We start from the raw sequence: 20,146 nt of genomic DNA on the forward strand, positions 1-20,146 counted from the left end.
GGGGACCATGAGAGAGGGTAGAAGGGGAGGGGAGAGGAAGGGAGGGGAACAGAAAAAATATATATATATCAATAAAAACAATTTCTTTGTTAGCTGGGCGGTGGTGGTGCAAGCCTTTAATCCCAGCACTCGGGAGGCAGAGGCAGGTGGATCTCTGTGAGTTCGAGGTCAGCCTGGTCTACAAGAGCTAGTTCCAGGACAGGCTCCAAAGCTACAGAGAAACCCTGTCTCAAAAAACAAAACAAAAGAACAACAACAAAAAAGCCTTGTTAAAAAAATTCACTGGAGACATGGCTCAGTGGTTAAGAGCACTGACTGGTCCCAGGTTCAGTTCCCAGCATCCACATGGCAGCTTGCAACTGTCTGTAACTCTAGTTCCAGGGGATCTGACACCTCACATAGACATACATGCAAGCAAAACACCTAGTACACACACACACACACACACACACACACACACACACACACACACACACACACACACACACACACACACACACACAGAAAGAAAGAAAACTTAAAATTAATAAAAAAAAAAAAACCAAGGTGAATCACGACTGAGGAAGTATGACATCTGAGGCCACCATCTCTGGCTTCCACAGACGCTCACCCGTGAGCGCGTGCACCTGCATGCACATGAGCGAGTGCACCTGCATATGCATGAGCATTCTCTACCCACATTTCAGATAGTCAACCACTTTCCAAACCAATGCTCACAACGCAATGGAGCCTGAGCAGAAATTCAAGATTTCAGAGATGAGTTGGAAAGGTCTCTTCCCAGAGAGGGCAGACTGGATTTCTCTGCCAACCGAGTATAAGACCAGGAAAAAAAAAAAGGGATCCGAGCCAGGGGGAACAAGGCCAAACCTATTCCAAAGAGCCACAAATTAAAAACCAATTATGCAAGGCTTGCTAAAAATGTCAGTGGACTGCCTTTATGTTTCAAGTCTTTAAAAACACAAGCAAGCCTGGGCCAATGTTTACCCAGCAGAGCGCTGACTTGACGCAGCTTCGTATGCTCAGACTAAAACAAGGATGTATGTCTCGGTCCCTTTTGTGAGCACACCCTGGACACACCACTTGTGCTGGGGAGTGAACTGTCTTCTGAAGTCACTCTGGGCCCAGAGATTCCAATTCACCTTTACCTGGCAGGGGAAAGCTTCAAAATGCCCCAGAGGGCCCTGGAGAAGGCAGGAAGCTCCCAGTGTGAGATCTGCCAGCAGTAGATTTCCTGTCTTGCTGGGAAACTGACAAGGGGACCCTGCCCTGAAGTTGGGAAGGACATATGAATGTCAGAGGTATAGATGCCTGAGAGTCAAGTTCCCCAGGAGATATGAGTGCACAACAAGCCTGATAAGTGTGCAGAGGCCCTAAATTCTATACCCAGGGCATCCCAGGGGGCGGGGCAGGGAATGAAAAGGGGGATCTTGAAAAAGCTTCCCAAGCTATGTGGATGATCCACCAAGTTTAAGAATCGTTATTTTGATTCCTATTCTCTCTCTCTCTCTCTCTCTCTCTCTCTCTCTCTCTCTCTCTCTCTCTCTCTCTCTCTCTCCTTTCCCCTCCCTCTTCCCCTACCTCCCTCTCCTCCTTCTTTCCTCCTCCCTTCCTCCCTCCCCAACCCCCATTTAAATTAAAAATTGGAAAACTAGGAAAGGTAAGACTTGGAAGACAAGAGCAAATGAGTGAGAAGAGACCACAGTACCTTGCCAAGCTGACAGTGAATAGCAGCCAGCCCAATAGGCAGGAGTGGAACCCACCACCCACACGAGGAGCTACAGGACCAGACAGAAGAAGTAAAGTGGAATATGAGACCCGAACCCACACCTGAACCCAGAGCACAGACTGGAAAATCTGCCCGTGAGCAGCATGAGAAGGGGACCAGAGCAAGACGACAAAGTGCAGAGTGAGACAAAAAGCAGCAACGAAAGTACTTGTACATAGAAGGGGGTGGCCTGCAGGGGCTAGGTAGAAACCACACACACACACACACACACACGCACACGCACACGCGCACGCACACGCACACGCATGCACGCACACACGCACACACACACGCACGCACATGCACACGCACACGCACGCACGCGCACACACACACACACACACACACACACGAGCTGAGCAGGGAGCCTCTTAGAAGGCTGAGACAGGAGGTTCATAAGTTCAAGCCTGGGCTACTTAGGGAGACCCTAGTTTAGAAAAAAATAACAAAATAAAAGGAGGAGGAGGAGGGAAGGGAAGGGCAGAGGAGGGAAGGAGATCACTGACTGTTTAGAATTTGACTGTTTGGAATAAGACTCAGTCTGCAGGCAGATACCCAGCCTAGCGGAGCGGTTTCCAGCCTCTATCCTGGAGGGTCTCATTTTGATCCCTTAAGCTCCCTCCAAACATTGCAGTGCAGTAGCGGGGTGTGGTGGTCCTGTCCACTAGTGTGAGTGCATCCTGGTGTGTGGCTCTGCCCACTGTACCAGGGTTGAGGTCTCCAGGTCAGAAGGGGCTAGCTGGCCTTCAGGGGATACAGTACATGAAATAACAGGAGGAAAGGCCAGAGTCTTCTAGAAAGCAAAGCTGCCTTGAAAAGAAGGTAGAGTCAAGAAAGAATTATCGGCTGTTAAAACATCACACACACACACACACACACACACACACACACACACACACACATACTGAAATCCTCAACAGGATAGAATGTCCCTAGAGGCCCTGGCCTGTCACCAGAATGAGCACCATGCTATCTCAACAGATGGGACTAACTTGACCACTACCTGGTCTTTAAAACTACAAATGAATTGCCTTCTTTTTTGGCCGAGCTCACGATGATAGCTCCGAATGAGAGGAGGATTCTATCTCCTTTATTGATAGCTCCGGCCTTGGGACACAACACAATGTTTGGCAATGTAGTAGATACTCAGTGGATGGACCACAGGCAAGGAATTGTTCCCAACCCATTTTAATCTCATGGCAGCCATTAACAGCAGCCTCAGCACAAAGCACTTTGTAATTCATAACCTGTTGCTTAATTCCTAACTGAACTGCTTTCTCTAACTGAACTGCTGTGTGTGTTTGGATACGGCCCAGGAGACTATTGGACTTTACAAGACAGATGGCCCCAGAGCCAACTCTGACAGAGCCGCCTGCACAGTGGCTTGGCCCCTGCTCCCTTGGGACCCTGAGACATTGTCACTGCTGAACTGCCATTGAACGGATGAGTGTGTTAGGGCTCGGTGAATCCGGCATCCTCGGGCCGAGAGAGTTCAAAGGCCTCGCAGAAACATGGGGCATGGGAACAGCACTGGCTAACAGATCTGTTGTCTCCAAAGTCACACTGGTTTGCTATTTTCCTAGCGGGTGACCTTGCACCTCACTGAGCCTTGTAGACCTCACCTGTAACCACTACATAATAGCAGCCATGACTTCAGGGACGGCAAGAAGGCCCAGTAGGTAAAAGCACCTGAGATGGAATCCCCGGAACTATCGGGGAATATGGACACATAGCCTGAGTGTCTGTCATCCTGCTGGTCCTGTGGGGAGATGAGAAATGGAGACCGGAGAATCTTCCAAAGCTGTGGAGCTAGTTAGCCCGACATACGCAGCAGGAAAACGAACAACCACCCTGTTTCAAGATGGAATGTGGAGACGGACACTGGGGTTGTCCTCTAATCTCTGCATGCCAGCCATGACAGGAAAGCAACCGTACTCACACAGCACTGCACAGAGAGGGGAAGAGGAAGAAGGAGATAGAGAATGACCTCACAGAGGCCTGCGAGACAAACCAGGAACCTCACAGAATGGCTAGCGCTACACCTGCTGACTGACCTGGAACAAGGGAGAGAGCTGTGGTGACAGCCACTGGCCATCGTATCTAGGACTTGGGGCGCCACTGTTCAACAGCACGATCTCCTGTCACTTCACCTGCCCGCTCGACCTCAAATCCCTGCTCTCTGCCACAGGGAGGACACGGGTCACCAGGACGAGGTAAGGAGAGAAAGATCGAGTATGTTAAGAACCCCTCACAGAGCCGGGGGCAGCTCATCAGTGCGAACCGGCACCTTAGCATCATTGCAGGAAGTTGTCTGAGCCTAAAACGCCCATGGGAAAATGTACAGAGGCCGTTTGCCATACACAGATAGGTCTTCTGCACAGCTCCATCAGCTGCAAGGTCCTGGGTCCTCCACCAACCCCAAGAAAGAGCTTCTGACCGCGCTGTCTGACCTAGGCAACATCTGGAAGTCAGTTCTAGGGGCATGGCTGGCCTTCCCCGGTGAGGAGCAATTCAGCTGCTCCAACTGCCGCTGCCCCCCTAGTGCTGAGCCTGACAGTGAGCTAGAGGACATGCAAATACGCCCTAAAAACAGCTTGTCATCTTCACGGCCTGGATGGTACACGTCTGTGGGTGCCTGTGAGGACAGAGCGTCACTATCGAGTACAGGGCATATGCCACCAGTCTGGGGGTGGCTGTGAAAAGTAAAAATACCCAACCCTAAAATGGGTCTTTTTTTCCTCCAAAAAAAGGAAGCTCCTCCAAGGTCTTTGGGGGAGGTAATGTCTTTGGTGGAGGTGAGGTCTTTGGGGGAGGTGAGAAGTGTAAAATGCTGCAGCCCAGGCAGGTCACAGCTGGGCCAGCGCTTACCCGAAGTTGCTGGTTTCATCTAGCTACTCACGGCCTCAAAGTTCAATGACACCGTTCAGTTAGAAACTCTCCTAACAGAAAAACCCAGAAAGGACCACTTTCAGGTAATGGGCCCAGGAAGGGGAGAAGCAGAGGGCCAAAGACAAGGGTCTTCTGTGACAGAAGAATGTAGTCAGTCAATTCCCATTTTGGAATCAGTAGTCTTTAGTAGACACCGGTGATGTCCTTAATCCAGGTAGGTGTCTCAAGCCCAGAGACTCCAGGAGGGGCCATGCAATGGCGGGGAAAACAGCTGGCAGTTAAGTTGGTAAAACCAGCAAAAAAATCAGAGCCAAGGTCCTAAGGAGGCATCGGGGTCTATGGTAATCAAGAGTGAGGCAGCTCTCTCCATCCATTTAGCCTTTGGGACTGGAGCAGCGTGCAACCAGATTTTCCAAGTTTTTTTGCTGGAAATTTTAAGTGAAATATCAGGTTGGGTTGCTCTGAAAATACTGAGCAGGCCAAAGCAAACACCTCTGAAAGCCAACTCCAGCCTGCAAAGAGCGAGTTTGCTACCCAGGGCAAGCCCCCAGAAACCCTTCTCTGCAGCTTTCATGGTACTCATGTGGAGAGAGGGGACTCGGAGAACAAAAACCCAGTCAACGCACATAGTGCGCAGCCTGACACCTTCCTCCATCCCAAATCCCCGTCTCCACAGTTTCCACTGAGTCTCCACTGAGGCTCACCTTAGCATGTGAACACTTCCTCCAGGCAGGACCACACACGCAAGATGCTTGGTTACTGCCTGTTCCCAGCCCCATTCCAGCTACCTGTACATCCTACCCCTGGTTCCATCCAGTTGGTGGATTTTTAGAAGGCATAGCTCGGCAGGAACCCTCACCAGATAAACCTTCAGACAAACCAAATCACCCGCTCTGGGTGAGGCATGCACTACACTGCCTCTCACCAGTCGCCAGGGAACAGCTGTCCTGACACATGCGGGTCCTAAGAGCAGGCAGCAGGTGCAGGAGACCTCAGAAGGGGCTGCTTCCATGAGTCAGTCCTCTGCAAACCCCATCTCAGGCAGATGGTGTTGGGGACTGAAGCCATGCCTATCTCTGCAGCAGCAGCGTAAAGAGGAAGGCTCCACTCTTTTTTCCCCTAACTTCCCTTGTTCAGCTCCAGATGGGAGCCAAAAAGGGTGGAAGCGGTGATGTGACCATGGACACTGACTTTTAAAAAGAACGCGATGCCCTCTATGCTTTTCAAAACATGTGCACATCTCCACGTCCTCTGTTGATCCTCCCAGCACCCCGGAGAGACTGCTAAATAGGATTAGCATCACTCTCCTCTCACCTCCTAGACTCCTAGACCCACAGGCAGGGTAAGCCTTCAGCCCTAGCCCAGTGTGGCTCAAACTTGAACGCATGCATGAATACCCCAGAGCTTCGTAAAAATACAGGCTGGGGTGAAGTCTGAGTCCCCGTCCCTCCTGCCACTTCTCAGACCACGCAGTGAAGAGCACAGCTAAAGTCCCAAGGTGTGTTTAGAACCAAACCTGGAAACCTGGGCTTTGGGGAACAAGGGTCTCACCTCACTCTTCACGGGTTGGGGCCTCTTGCCCAGTTTCACCTCCAGGAAGTGCAGAGGCGCAATCATGGCCCCAATGTTGCGGATGTCAGCGTATTTCAGCTCCTCTGTGGTCAGAGCAGAGCTGGGAAGTCCGGTGAGGGGGCCGAGCCCTGGTAGAGAACCTGCGGTCACTGAAGGGTCTGGGATCTGCCCAGGCATCATAGCAGGAGGAGTGGCAGGCCGGCCTGGAGGGGTTGGAGAAAAGCAGGAGGAGCAGGTTAGCATGAAGAGAAGAGGTTCTGTGAACCGCCAGGGCCCATCCTTTCCTCACCAGTGTTCCCGTGAATCCTTTCTCCTCCCGGGTGTTCTTCCTGCCTGCAAGCCCCAAGTCCTGGTGATGCAGGGAAACTCAGCCAACTGACTCACACGAAGGCCATCCATCCAACTGTAGACAACGTTTATCTGGCACTGGCTCGGCTCCAGCTTGCCCGTAGTTGTCCCACCCACCACACCAGATCTGACCAGAATCCCTTGCAGAAGCAGAAAGACAGTTCCTGGGGGCTCTGCACTAAAGCTGGTGGATGAGGTCTCACCAGCAGCGGCGGCCTCTGGAGAGACTGCATGCGCACAGATGACAGTGGAATCTCAAGCACCTTCGCACCTGTTCAAGAGGCAGCTATTTTTGGTCTGGCGTGGTGCCTCCCCTCAAATCACACATCCTACTCTGCACACTTGTGAAGACGCCATGAATACAAGATGAACCTAAGCGGAGTGAAAGGTGACTGTGTATGTGTCCGACACCCAAGGAACACACTGGACTAAAGAAGAGGGAGTGAACTTGCATGCACTCTCTCCGTGCACCACCAGGAAAGTCCTTAAAGATCTCTCTACTCTAAGAGCCCCGTACAAGGAAAGACAGACGCAAACTCGAAAGGGCATAAAAGGGGGATCAACGTCCAGGGAATTCTTATTTCTTCCTTCCCTTTGCTGAGGAAATCTTATGGGTAAGACTTAGTCATTTCCAGGCAGATAAAAGGGAAGAAAATCTGTCTGCCAAGAACCATATCTAAACACCTAGACGTATCTAGTCCTCCAGCCCACCCATCCATCTACCCATCCACTTTTTATCCTTCCATCCATCCAATTACTGACCAGTTATTAGGAGCCAGTAGGCACTACAACATGGAGGTCAGAGTTTCATAGCCTTAAAACAGCCAAACCATTCACACATTCCAGTGTGGTAAGGAAAGTAAGTTCTTGCTTTTCCCACCACTCTGCCCAGGTTTATAAAAAACCAATCTTTACAGTCTTAGAAATCAAGGGTAGTGGCAATGAACATGTGTTCAATCCTCCCACTGTCTTCTGTCTCTTTGTGGAAGACAAATAGGCCAGGAAGGGGAGATAGACATCTACTGGACCAGGTTTCTCTGCTGTCAGAGTTCAACTTTTCACAGGCCATGTTTGGGGCGACCTGTCCTCATACATAAGTGACCCTGGAGAGTGACCTTCACCACCTGTCCTCATACAGTTTCTCGGATCCAGACCCAAGAGAAGGGTAGATCTGGAGTTCGTTTTATCCGAGAATACAAGACACACTCTCCATTTCACCTCGGAGGATAAAATCTGCTTCCCTACCAGGGTCTTGGCCCTATTTGTTTTTAATTTTCACTTTATTTGGTGTGTAAAGGTGTTTCGTCTGCATGTATGGCCTTCAGGCCAGAGCAAAGTGTCAGATGCCCTGGGACTGGAGTTACAGACAGTTGTTGTTGTTGTTTTAACTCTTTAGGGGCCCCACCACCCAACTTCCAAATAAATACACAAAGACTTATTCTTACTTATGAATGCCCAGCCTTAGCCTGGCTTGTTTCTAGCCAGCTTTTCTTAAATTATCCTATCTACCTTTTGCCTCTATTCTATATACCTTTCTTTCCTTCTTACTCGAAGCTGAGTGGCTGACCCCTGGCTTCTTCCTCTCCTCCTTTTCTCATACTTCCCTCTTTTATCTCCTCTTGTTTATTCTCTCTGCCTGCTAGCCCCGCCTATTCTTTCTCCTGCCTAGCTATTGGCTATTCAGCTCTTTATTAAACCAATCAGGTGTTTTACACAAGCCAAGTAACACAGCTTCACAGAGTTAAACACACATAACATAAAAGAATGCAACACATCTTTGCATCATTAGACAAATATTTCACAGCAGAAACAAATGTGACACATCTTAAAATAATATTCTGCCAAATTTGCGAGCTACCATGCGAAGGCTAGAACTGAAACCCAGGGTCTCTGGAAGAGAAGATAGTGAGTGCTCTTTCCTGCCAAGCCATTTCTCAAGCCCCCTGGGCCAGTCTCTTAAAAATACAAGAGCATTTGCACCCTCGAATGACAGACCTCATTGGATGTTATTTGTCTAAAGAAAGGCAGACCTGGGTGGTGAGTCGGCCATTCCCACGGTACCGCAGGGCCTCTGTCCCTCACGTTGCTGACAGAGTCCCTGTTTTTACGGATCCTTCAACCTAGCTCTGCCTATTATACCCTCAATATCTGTTCTCCCTGATCTTAACACCCTCTTCCCACCTCCTGAGCACCCAGTGTGCCCTGGGCCACCTCAGAAAAGGACCTGCGATTCATTCACATTGAGTGACAGGCTCATAGCTAGGGAAGGCCCTGAACTCATCTGAACCACATCCTCATTTTGCATGAAGAGGCGAGCCTGAAGCTCAGGGAAGTAAAATGACTTGCCCAGGGTCAAACAACCAGGTAAGGACAAAAACAAGACTAGACTCTGGTCCGCTGTTTTAGGACCCTGCCTTTTCCCCAATTCCCTTTGGGAGGTTCAAGAGGTGTTGATGCCTTCAGGGAAAGGCAGTGTCCCCTCCTGACAAACTTTCACCTAAGAGCCACAGTACAGAGCCCTCTGTTTCCTAGGAGACCCAGTAATAGGAAGTTCTGCCTAATGGTTCCAAAGCAGCTTGAAGAGGGACAGCCCTGAGTCCCCTCCCACATGGACATATCTTAGTCCCAAGATGGTATCCAGAGTCAGGGACAGAGTGGGGTCTGTGATGCAGAAGGTCTGAAGCTGGGCACAGGAAGAAGCCTCCCCAGAACACCCCAGGCAAACAGCCATTCCCCCACAGGAGAACAGGGAAGGGGCAGCTGCCACTTCTTCCTCATCTGTGGCAGAGCTGTGCCAGGGTGCAGCTAGTTTACCCCCACCCCCCCAGAACAGCTCATGCCGGCTGTTGTGCTGGTGACCCTATTGCCTACGGTCACCTCTGGCACACACAAAGCACAATGAAGAAAGACTTGGTGAATGAGTACGTGCGAGAAGAAATGAACAGTAGCAAATTCACAGCAGAAGACTTCAGTATGTAGGGTATAGATCTCTCTGGAATCTCAGAGGCTCTCTGCTAAGCCACACTTACCTCCAGGTCATTCGTTCCCATAGAAGAGCCCAAGAGAAAGCCCTAAGGGCTTTGGCCGTTTCTCATCTCAGACATCCCTAGGAGATGGAAGCCAGACCTCATTCTGTTCCCAGAACGGCAGGCTCTGTTTGCAGCTTCTGTTTATGTTCCTACAGATGGTATACACGAGACACTAACAAACACTCCTGACGAATAATGAATTTTCTGCTACCGAGGAACCCCTTCTGGGAATAGTTGCCCCCAAATTCTTGTCATTTCTGCTCCCCTATAAGTCTACCCCAAAGACAAATCTTGGTCAGGGGACCAGATACCACGTTTTCCTTTGAAGAAGCAAAAATCACCCTCTCCTTCCCCTGCTTGGGAACCCTAACTGCTCAGGCAAACCACAAAGTCCTTAACACATGCCATTCCTAGGAGGCAGCCACAGCACTGACATTCACCAGGGAGGAGTCATCCGGGCTGCCTCGGGGAGGGGGAGGGTAGAGGAGTCACAGCAAAATGGAAACCCATTCATCGCGAAGCCACCAGTTGGCTATACAAGGCCAAAGGGCAGCTTTTGGTGTTTGGGACAACAAAAACAATTCCAGGTGATTTAGGGAATCTGTAAACGCCAATGGGTTGGTGCTATGAGGAGTCTACTACTTCGAGCAGGACACAGGAAAGACAAGAGGCAAGTTACTCCCCTCAGCACTTGTTCCTGACAGAACAACTTGGCAGGAAAGGAGAAGTGCACACTGGATGCCCTAGAAGAAAGACCTGGATTTTTCTTCCCTTCAGGGCCTAGGAGGTCTGCAGTGACGAGAGACACCCTTCACGGCTCCATGAGGAACTAGGATAATGAGTACAGGTCAAGTTCCCGTTTGGGTGCTTTGCCTAAAACTACAGGAAAGAATCCAACGGAACTATGGCGAGTTGGAACCCTGACCAGGGATAAGTGGGAAACCAGCCAAAGAAGGGAACCCAAGCTAGATATGTGCCAAAGTATCACCTACTACTTTGTATGCAAAAACAAAAATTAATGATAAAAAAACGGCAAACAAACAAACAGAAATCTTGGAAATGCCCAAGGCCAAGATGACAAGCTCAGTACAAATAAGACTTTTAGAAAAGGTTCAAAAGGTTCCAGGGCCCCTAAGCTGCTGTGGAGCTAAGATAATGGGAGAACTGACACAGCCTCCTGAAAGCCAGCTTGGAGAGAACGGACCAGATGGGCTCAACGGGTAAGAACTGGAGGAAACATTAGTATTTATAAGTCTGTGCTGACTTCCTCAGGGACTTGGAAGAACGCAGTAGGGTGCTGTGTTGGATGCGCAGAATAAAAAAACACCAAAAGCTTTTCCAGGCCCAAAATAGCCAGTGTCAGATATTAACACGAAGTCCTTCCACTCTGAGTAAAGGGAGCCTTAATTTATTCAGCTTCCCACCTGCCTTATCTTGATTACCGTATGGAAAGCAACACAATGAATACTTCACGTCTCTTTAGTATGCCTGTAAGTCATGGTCTTACCTTGGCAATCTACACATGTAAAGGGCTCTCCTTAAATAATCAGCATCTTCCTCTAGAATGCCAAAATAGGTCTGTGAAATTAAAAAGAGACTAGTGGAAAGGGTCATGGAACCTAACTTCTAGATCATCAGAAAAAGTGTAAGCTCCCTGGGCCCCTATAAAGACAGCTGCTCTCCACAGCAGCCAGCCTTAGCTGACACAGGGAATAATGGGTAAATGGACCCAAGATGACCTCAGGTTTGAGGCTTCTGGACTGAGAGAAAGTAGAGCAGGAAGGAAGAACAGAGCAGGGGCTGAGCAAGATGCCCATGCAACTCCAAGAGCAGGACTGGAGCCAAAGTCACAGGCAGGCAGCAGTGATCAAAAATCAGGACGACTTAGGAGCTGGACTCTGGGAGGCTCCCAGGAGGGTAGACTGTCCACGGAAGGGGACAGAGGTGGCAGGCAGTGACCAGAGTGCAGGACCCATGGTTAGGAATCCCGGGTCAAACGTTAAGAAATCTGGCCAAAATCTCAAAGCAAGGAAGCAAGGCCAAGGCCAGGAGATGATGTATTGTCAGTAATCTGAATGGTTCTGCCAAGCAGCCTTCAAAACCTAGAAACATGGGGCAAGGGGCTAAGGGGCGGGGAAAGCACCTGGATGATGGCAATGGCTGAAGTCTACAGGCCAACGAGAGGGGATCCACAAGGCCGGATGGTTCAGTGTGAAACCTTGCTATCTTTGAGACCTCAGACAAGCCTACGACCGCTCTGTGTCTCAATTTCTACACTAGAAAGCAGGAATGCCATCGTTTGCCTTGTAAGGCAGTCGAGAAAATTAGATTACTTATCGTTTGCAAAGCACCTGGAGCAGCCCTTCGCTTGATGAGTGTGGGGGGGGGTCAGTGTGGCACAGCATCCCTTCATGTGGAGGCACCAGCGCCAGACTACCCCTCAAGACGACCTCTAGATCGTCCCTGTCTAGCAACGGTCTCTCTTCCCATCATCAGGAAGAGGATTCTCCCCACAGGATTCCCTATGCTACCAAGCCCCAAGAAGGCAGGACCATATTGCACCCTGATAGTAAACTACAGCATAGAAAGGAAAGGTGCTGAATCAGGGCTGGGTACAAAAGAACAAAAATGAGGCCTCAACCTGCCTCGGTTTCTCCTAAAGTGTCCTAAAACTTGCAGGTCGACGTGCAGCGGCATGCGTTCTTGGCCGCAAGTGCTACTGATGGGCCAGGGCTCTGGCCCTGCTCCGGAAGCAGCATCTTTTACCTCTTTGGCTGGCCATTAGGGGTTACTCATGGTCTGCCATGGGAAGATGAAGAGGGACAGCCAGGGTCAGAAGAAGGCACAGTGTACTGGCAGGAATGACTTCTGCAGAACCATCCCAGCCATGGAAGAAGGAGGAACTGTCATTCCCCCCCCACCCCAGCAGACTCCTGCTCTTCTCTGGAGACCAGAAAAAAAAGTCTTTCACAAAGCCCTGCCTGCAAACACAGCTCTGCCCTCTCCCAATGTAGAGGATCAATAAATGGCACCAAATGGTCTGTCAAGACCCATACTGAGGAAGGCTATAGGGAAGGGAGAAGATCTTACCACTCCTCCGCCTTCCCTCAGCTCTGTCCCTCAGTGGCAAGGCTAAATAGCACAATGAAGGGGACAGACCATGGTGTGTGATAGCTTTGGTCCTTAAAAAAAATAAATAAAAGACATTGACCAGCTAAAGTTTCGGAAACACCAAACCCCATGGGCTGCATCCAGAAATCAGACTTAACGGTGGGCTCTGGCTAGTCTTCCCACTTCCAGTGCGTGCAAAGAAAGACTAGAAATTCCAAGCCTAGGTCACTAAAGCATTTGTTTCTGCTGAGTCTCAACAAACCACACACACACACACACACACACACACACACACACACACACGAACACACACACGCAGGCACACTGAGCTTGGCAGCCCCGGAGCTCCAAGACGGGTAACACAAACCATGGAACCGACTGCCAAGACAAGCAATAGAATGAGCCAGACCAAGTTTCATTGGCCACCATACGTTGCATATGGCCCGGGACGAAGCCAAAACAGTGTTCTCACCCCCCTCAAAGGCATAGGAGACCCTCTGTTTTCAAACACACCTCCACAGAGCCTTAATTAAAGGAAAATGGAAAAAGAGTGTGCCTGTTACTCTCCGCCTGTCTACAGAGGTATCCGCACATGGAGCCCTGCACACTCTTTCTCTTCCTCCAGTTCTGAGCTTCAGACATAATTCATTCCCATGGAAAGAAAAGTCCGCTGCATTCTGCCGCAGAAAAGAATGTAAGTTGTCCTCGGCCCTGGATAAGGTTGGAGGGGCTGAAAAGAGTTAGTGCTGAATGGCTACAGAGCAGGGCAGCCTCAGTCTGTGCTGATTCCTTCCTTTCCAGAGGGGAGAGAGAGGGAGGAAGGGAGAGAGGAAGATGGGGATAAGGAGCCGGGATATGGACTACCACACCAGTGGTTACTCCTTAACAGACAGGGCCCACAGCTCCTGGCTCTGCAGGCTGAGAAAGGTGGGAGAGGGGACACCCTGCACACAGGTGGGAGAGACAACAGATCCAGGGGGCAGGGCAGTTCCCTGCTGGCTGCTAACATAGGGAGTTTTTCCTAAGTGACACAGTCACCATGACAGACAAACCTCCTGAGAGATGACTGCAACCAGTGTATTGACAGAAAATTCAGAGGCCTTCTCTTCCCCACCCCCATCCTTCCTGCAGCCCTTCAAACCACACAGCACCCAGCTCTTCAGAGAGATGCTGGAGCTGCCTGCTCCTCTGAACTGAAGCCAGCATGGAGGGGAAACAGAGGATTCTTTGAGAAATCTATCCTCCCTACTTTAAGCACAGCAAAATCTCAAGCACCCAGAGGCAGAAGAATAGTTCATGTTTCTAGTCCCCCAAACTTCAGGTTTCTGCAAAACCAAGAGTCCAGCTCACACCTGAGCCCTTCTTCAACTCTCCCCTAGAAACCTGCACAGGAAGATAAACCTGCCATCCAAGCTGCAGCCAGGTTTGTTGAAAAGCAGCGAAACTCGCAGGGAGGGGAGTGATTTTTTTTTTTAATCCCTTTTTAAAGGGATACTTGGGGATGGGGGGGGAGACAGTTGCTAACAGTCCTTAGGACGAGCAGGTACCCACCCTGCTGTGGTATAGATCCTGTTTTCCTGTGTTCACTGAACTAAGGTCCTGGGTAGAGTGGACTAAGATTTTTTAACAGTCCACACAGGGCAAGCCCTTCTCAGACACGGACCTATGCCACAGCACCCTATCCTGAATGCCACGGGGGAGGTGCCACTCCACCACACAAGGGCTGGACAATCTAGCAGGAGCTGTCTCAAACAGTCGGTTGATTCCCTTCTTGCACCAGCTTCTCCACCTCTATCCCCAAACGGCCCATCCATTTCTGCAAATGAGCCAAGGCTTCCCAGGCTTGCCAGCTCCCCCAGGGACCCAGGCAAAGCCTATCTCTGCCACTCCAGGGTCCAGGAGTCCAGAAGGCCTAGACTTCTTGGAGAAGCGGGACAGAAGAGTGCCCTCTAAAACTAGGCAGGTTACCTAAATAAGCCTGCTTACCTTCTTATGTAACCTGATGTGCGAGAACGAGATCCCATGGGGATCCGGGACTACCCCGTGGTTCCCTCCTAACCCAGCCAGAGCCCGCGGCAATGGTCCTGAGCAAAGGAAGCCCTATTGGTTAGATACCTTTCCCAATACCCTCCTCCCGGTCCTGCGGAGCTTTGGAGACTGAGGCGCGACCTGTCAGTTGGTCTGGGGCGTGCATGTCCCCCTCGAGTTCCCCCGCAGTCCCCACGACAGTTTTCTCCCGCTCACCCCGCCCTCTCCACTGTCCGTGCACAGCACCTCCCTGCATGCGCACTAGGGGTGGAGAGCGGGGCGGGAGCGCCCCGCTGTCCCGGCCGCAGACAGGACTGCCCGGCCCAGCCCGGGAAGCCACGGGTGGGCAGCGGTTGCAGCTCTCCCGTAGAGAGCTCAGGGCCCCGGGTCGGTGCGAGCCCCCGGCGGTAGCTACTACGACGGTGGCCGTGGCCGCCCCAGGTACCCGCGGCGGCGCGCCCCGCCTACACCCCCCGCCCCACCCCCCCAGGCACCCACCGTGCAGAAGCCGCTGGCGGAGGCGGCGCCCCCGGGCCCAGAACCCGGCTGCAGGCGCCGTGCCCACTCCGCGCCGCTGCCGCCCGCTGCCCAGGCCCGTCCCGGCCCGGGAGCCGCCGCGGCGCCAGCCCCGCCGCCGCCGCCGCTGCAGCTTCTGCCGCCGCCAGCGCCCCCCGTCGCGGTCGCCGAGCGTCCCTCCCGCAGGCTGTGGCGGGCGGCGGGACGGGTTGCATCAGCCCCGGCTATATAGCGGGCCCTGAGTCGCGGCGGGGAGGGGTCGGGAATGCGGAACCGGCCGAGCTGCCAGCTCCACACGTCAGAGGGGGGACGGAGAGGAAGAGAAGGAGGGGACGGGGAGGAGGGGGTGTGGATCGCGCGCTTCACACCCACTGACCTTCACCTCCCCCGCCGCCAGCGCCCTCCTCCCGCCGCTGCTCGCACTCCTCCGCCTGCCGGGCCGGCCCGGGCCCTGCCATGCTCGTCCTGGCAGCATCACGGTCCCGCGGCGCGCCCCGACCGCGGCTCCCGAGAGCGCGAGGCAGCAGGACCCGGCGAGCGGTTATGTAAGCGCATCCCCTGCTCGGCCGCGGGGCCGCCACCCCCGAGGCGCTGAGCAGCCAGGGAGGCAGCCACGCAAAGGCGGCGGCCGGACGAGCGGAGAACCCCTTCCAGCTCAGCCCTCGCTGAACCATCGTCCTCCTCCGTCCGGTGCGCTCTCCTCCCTCCCCCGCCTCAAACCCAGAGCGAGGTGACGTTCCGCGCAGTGATGTCTTCGGACGCTGCAGGATCTCGCAAGCCTGTTTTGTTTTTCCGTGCAGGAGCATGGGCGGGGAGATTAAGGCGTTTGGGAACCTCCGTCCCTACCCACTGTCCACCAAAGCAACCTGAAGTCCTGAAGCCACGCTGTGAGTGGACAGAGACCCAGACTGGAGCTGCAGTTTGAGGTCACTGTTGTGTCAGTGGCTGGTCCAGTTTGACCCAGGGCTCTTTGCCCAATCCCGCAGGCTTTTTCCCTTCCTTTAACAGGACACAGCAGTGAGCAGACCTGACTTCTGCAAGACCTCCTACAGCCTTCTTCCTCAAGGACTCTCAGGACTGGCTTCCACGCCCTCCTCCCAACCTTCTACGGAGACAGATGGTAAAGGACACTCCAGAGAGAACATGACAGTCCTTCGAAGGCTGGTACACAGAGCCCTTTGGGAAGAAACACATGTGGCACCTGAGAGCTATTACTTTCATCCCAGGTCTTCAAACCCTTGAATGACCAGTCAGTTCCCTCCTCCCCGCCCCCTTTCTGCTTAAGCCAGAGAGAGGTGACAATGTTGACACTCAGTGACCTTCAGACTCCTTTTCAGAGAGATGGCAGGTCATCACCCATAGAAGAAAGGAAGTGAAAGAAAAAGCTCAGAGAGTACAGATGCTCAGAGTGAAAGACTTCAGCACCAATGAGCCAAGCCGGACAAGCACAGCTCCACGTGCTTGCCTGCTGGGAGGAGTCATTCTCCACGCTTCCCTTACATCTTCCCGCAGGGAAAAAACAGGTCGACTAGGAAGAGACCGTCCAATGACATTGCCTGTCCATCCTCACAGTCACCATCAGCAACCTCCCTCAAAACACTGATGCAAGAAAAAGGAAAGGAGGACCTCCAGAAGAACACACTCTGCCAACTCAGTAGTAATGGGATAGTCTCGTAGAAGAACCTGACTCTCCATCCCAGAAAAGCCAGCAACACCTTTACCAGGGCACAAAAACCAAAGCTGGAGACTGTGAAAATGGCTTACATGATGTTTCTCCCCCAAGATGAGGGTCTGGACATTGATGTGAAAGAAAACATTGAACACGGGAAGCATTACTTTATGTATCCTCTGTTGGGACTTTGAAAAAGCTAAACTGATCTCTGTGCAGGGACTAATAATTAACATGTGTGGTTAATGTTGGTCCTCTCCAGGGCGTACTTTGGATCGTGGCTGGGTGACTGGCAGTACTACTAGGCCTTTGCTTCCTACACAAATTAAGTATGCTATAGGGAAGGCACTAGGGAGGCCACAAAGGAGTCTATTCCCTCTCATCTCCCATAATATCCATTTATGCTCCCCTTTCTGATACAGATGTTCTCCAGTTTTATATACACATAGAGCTCAAGACCTGTCTTCCAGCCATACTGTTTCCTACCAGACCCCTCTCTGCAGCCATTGCCTCTGGGAGAGGCCGAGAGGGAAAGGTCACAGCTGGCTCCTCTGTGCAGACTTGCAATCTCCTGATGGAACTGATCTATCTCAGGCTCCTAGGGAAACAATGGTCTAGCCTAAAGCAATCTGAATTTAGGTGTCTCCTGCTACTAAAAATAGGTCCTGATCAAGATACATAGCCATGGCCAGTGAGCTGATTCTAAGGTAATCACGTAGCCCAGACCAAAGGGATGAGACTAGGAGTTTTCCCAGTTGGCTGGGAAGACAGACTACCAGAAGCTGACCTGGAATTCATAGGTGCCATCTCCGCAAGGGAGTTTACATGGAATAATATTAATGCAAAGAACAGCAGAGGGAAGTCAAGCCACCAAGGAGGGGTAACAATGGAATGCCCATGGCACCTGTACCCTACGTCCAGCCAGGCGGGCTTTTCTCCCTACCCTCGGAGATTTCATTTAGGGATCTGTGAACTGTGGCTTGTCTGAAGCAGCTTGGGTTTAGATCTCCTAGTATTTGCTACCGAAGTCCTCATCGAGAGAGCATGTGTTGGAGTGGGGATAAAGCCCCGTTAGTAGAGTACTCTTCTAGCATGGTCCCTAGCATCAGCATACATTCGGGGGAGTGAAGCAGACCTATAAACTCAGAGCTTGGGTGGTAAGGGCAGGAGGGTCTGGAGTTCAGCTACACAATGAGCTTCAGGTCAGCCTGGTAGCCGTGAGACCCTAGGTAAATAAATAAATATACGTTGGCTGTCATATCTCTTATTTGGACTAGCCTGTTTTAAAGGTTAATGGACGCTGATAAATCCCAGGCTCTTTGCCGAGGAAACAGTGAATTGATGAGGTAAACCAGTTCCCCGGAAGTGTCCCTCAGCGTCAAAAGAGGAAGCGACAGTTCTGACTAGCCAATCTGTCAGCTCAGTCACAGTGTTTACTGAATATCTATCTGCTGTATGCCTGTGACCTGTGACGTGCACAAAGACGCGGCTCCTCACCTGTCCTCACCTCCCGAGGAAAAACGAGTTAAAAGCAAAAAATGAGCTGCAAGGTCAAGTGTAGCTGAGAGGTAATTACGTGACCTGAGCCATAGGCACTGCAGGAGTCCAGACAGGATTCTCGCATGGTCTCCGTTCCAGCAGCTGATGCTGTAGCAAATAAGCCTGAGCTCTCCGTGGAGCATTTACAATTGATAAAAAGTCTCTGAGTCAGTTATTTGGGAGCTGCTCTTCCAGAGGACCCATGTTCAATTCCCATCACCAACATAGGGTCTCCCAACTGTCTGTAACTCCAGTTCCAGAGGATCCGGCACCCAAACATAGACATACATATAGGCAAAACATCAATGCACATACAATTAGTAAACTATTAAGATATCATGTGACAGGAGTCTGGCCTACAAAGGAATCAATGAGGAGAAGAAAGTTCAGACATACAAGAAGAGAACTACCCATGAGTTCATCTTTGAATCACTGAGTCTAACAGGTCACGTGAACATGCACTGTAGTGATGGAGTCGGCCTCCTCTTCCTCTATTGAAGAGATGGCTTGAGTCAGGGTTTCTGACACTTGCCACTAAAAGAATGCTGAAGAATACATGCAGAAGCTATCCAAAGTGAAGTGTTTTAAGGAATGCTGAATTGGCTCCATGGAGTTTTATGTTTCTATTATTGCTCATCCATCAAATGCCACTCAACCTCCGAGAGACTAAATACAGAACTGTAGAAACTGCTTTCTCATGGCTCACAGTTGAGCTAGTCATTTAAATAATTTAGTCAGATAACCTCATTTGAATATCTGCTCGGCGCTGGTACCACCCTTATGAAGGAAGCAAAGTAAAAAGGAAATATCATTATTTCCTGCCCACAAAGAATGACAGTCTGTAGACTGGGAGTGTGAGTCGGGTGGCTGCTTACCACACACAAAGCCCTGGACTCAATTCCCAGCATCACAGAAACCAGCTATGTTGGCCTACCTGCAATTCTCACACCAAGAGACCGAGACAGGAGTATAAGGAATTCAAAGTCATTCTCAGTCACATAACAAGTCAGAGGTCAACTTGGCCTATAAGAGACACTGTCTCAAAACTAAATAAATAATAAATTAATTAATTTAATTAATAAAACAAAACAAACCACACACACACAAAACAAGCAAATAAAAACCAGCCTCAAGGTCCAAGAAGATGAATACTATTCATGGAATTGAGGCAAAGAATGATTGTGACCTAAGGAAAACCTGGTACATTCTGCTCCCAGAATGGAAGTGGTCTCTGAAGGCAATACTAGGACTGTATGTCGACTCTCTGAACTCTGTTAGACCAAAAATGATGTTTCAGTCATATTAAATTTCAAGCCATGAGTTATTAACGAATAAGTACTGAGTAAATAAGTGAATGAATTAACAGGTTCTGGAATTTTATATCTAAGTTTATATTGGCTCAAAGGTCAAGGCTACAGTCCGTCATGACGAGCAAGTCAAGGCAGCGGGAACTTGTAGCATCTGGTCACATGACCTCCACCATCAAGAAGAAGAGAGTAAAGAATGCTGGTTCTTAGCTCTAGGTTTCTTTTTTTACACAGCCCGGGGCCTCAGTCCAGGGCAAGGTGCCACCCACTGTGAGTGAGTCTTCCAAACTCAACCTAACAAATACTGGGCTGCAGGAGATTTTAGATCTCATCATGTTGACAACTGAGGTGAGCCATGGCAATCGTCACCCAG

At 50.9% G+C, this 20,146-nt stretch overlaps 1 protein-coding gene across 3 annotated transcripts in view; it reads right to left on the reverse strand.

Moving 5' to 3' along the window:
* The window catches only part of Jdp2 (Jun dimerization protein 2), a 43,385-nt gene extending 27,734 nt beyond the window's left edge, over window positions 1-15,651 (reverse strand). Inside the window, exons 1-2 of one of the 3 annotated variants that reach the window (XM_038336315.2) lie at window positions 15,635-15,651; window positions 6,206-6,429 (exon numbers count right to left, since the gene is read on the reverse strand). In XM_038336315.2, coding sequence (XP_038192243.1) covers window positions 6,206-6,406 — 201 coding nt within the window. In that variant the 5' untranslated portion in view covers window positions 6,407-6,429; window positions 15,635-15,651. Of the gene's footprint in view, window positions 1-6,205; window positions 6,430-14,829; window positions 14,942-15,240; window positions 15,358-15,634 lie in introns of those variants that run through there. The other 2 variants (XM_042055433.1, XM_042055432.1) reach the window with 2 other exon arrangements.
* Window positions 15,652-20,146: the final 4,495 nt, after the last annotated feature.

The sequence above is a fragment of the Arvicola amphibius genome, chromosome 7, assembly GCF_903992535.2.
Source record: "Arvicola amphibius chromosome 7, mArvAmp1.2, whole genome shotgun sequence".
Taxonomy (NCBI): Eukaryota; Metazoa; Chordata; class Mammalia; order Rodentia; family Cricetidae; genus Arvicola; species Arvicola amphibius.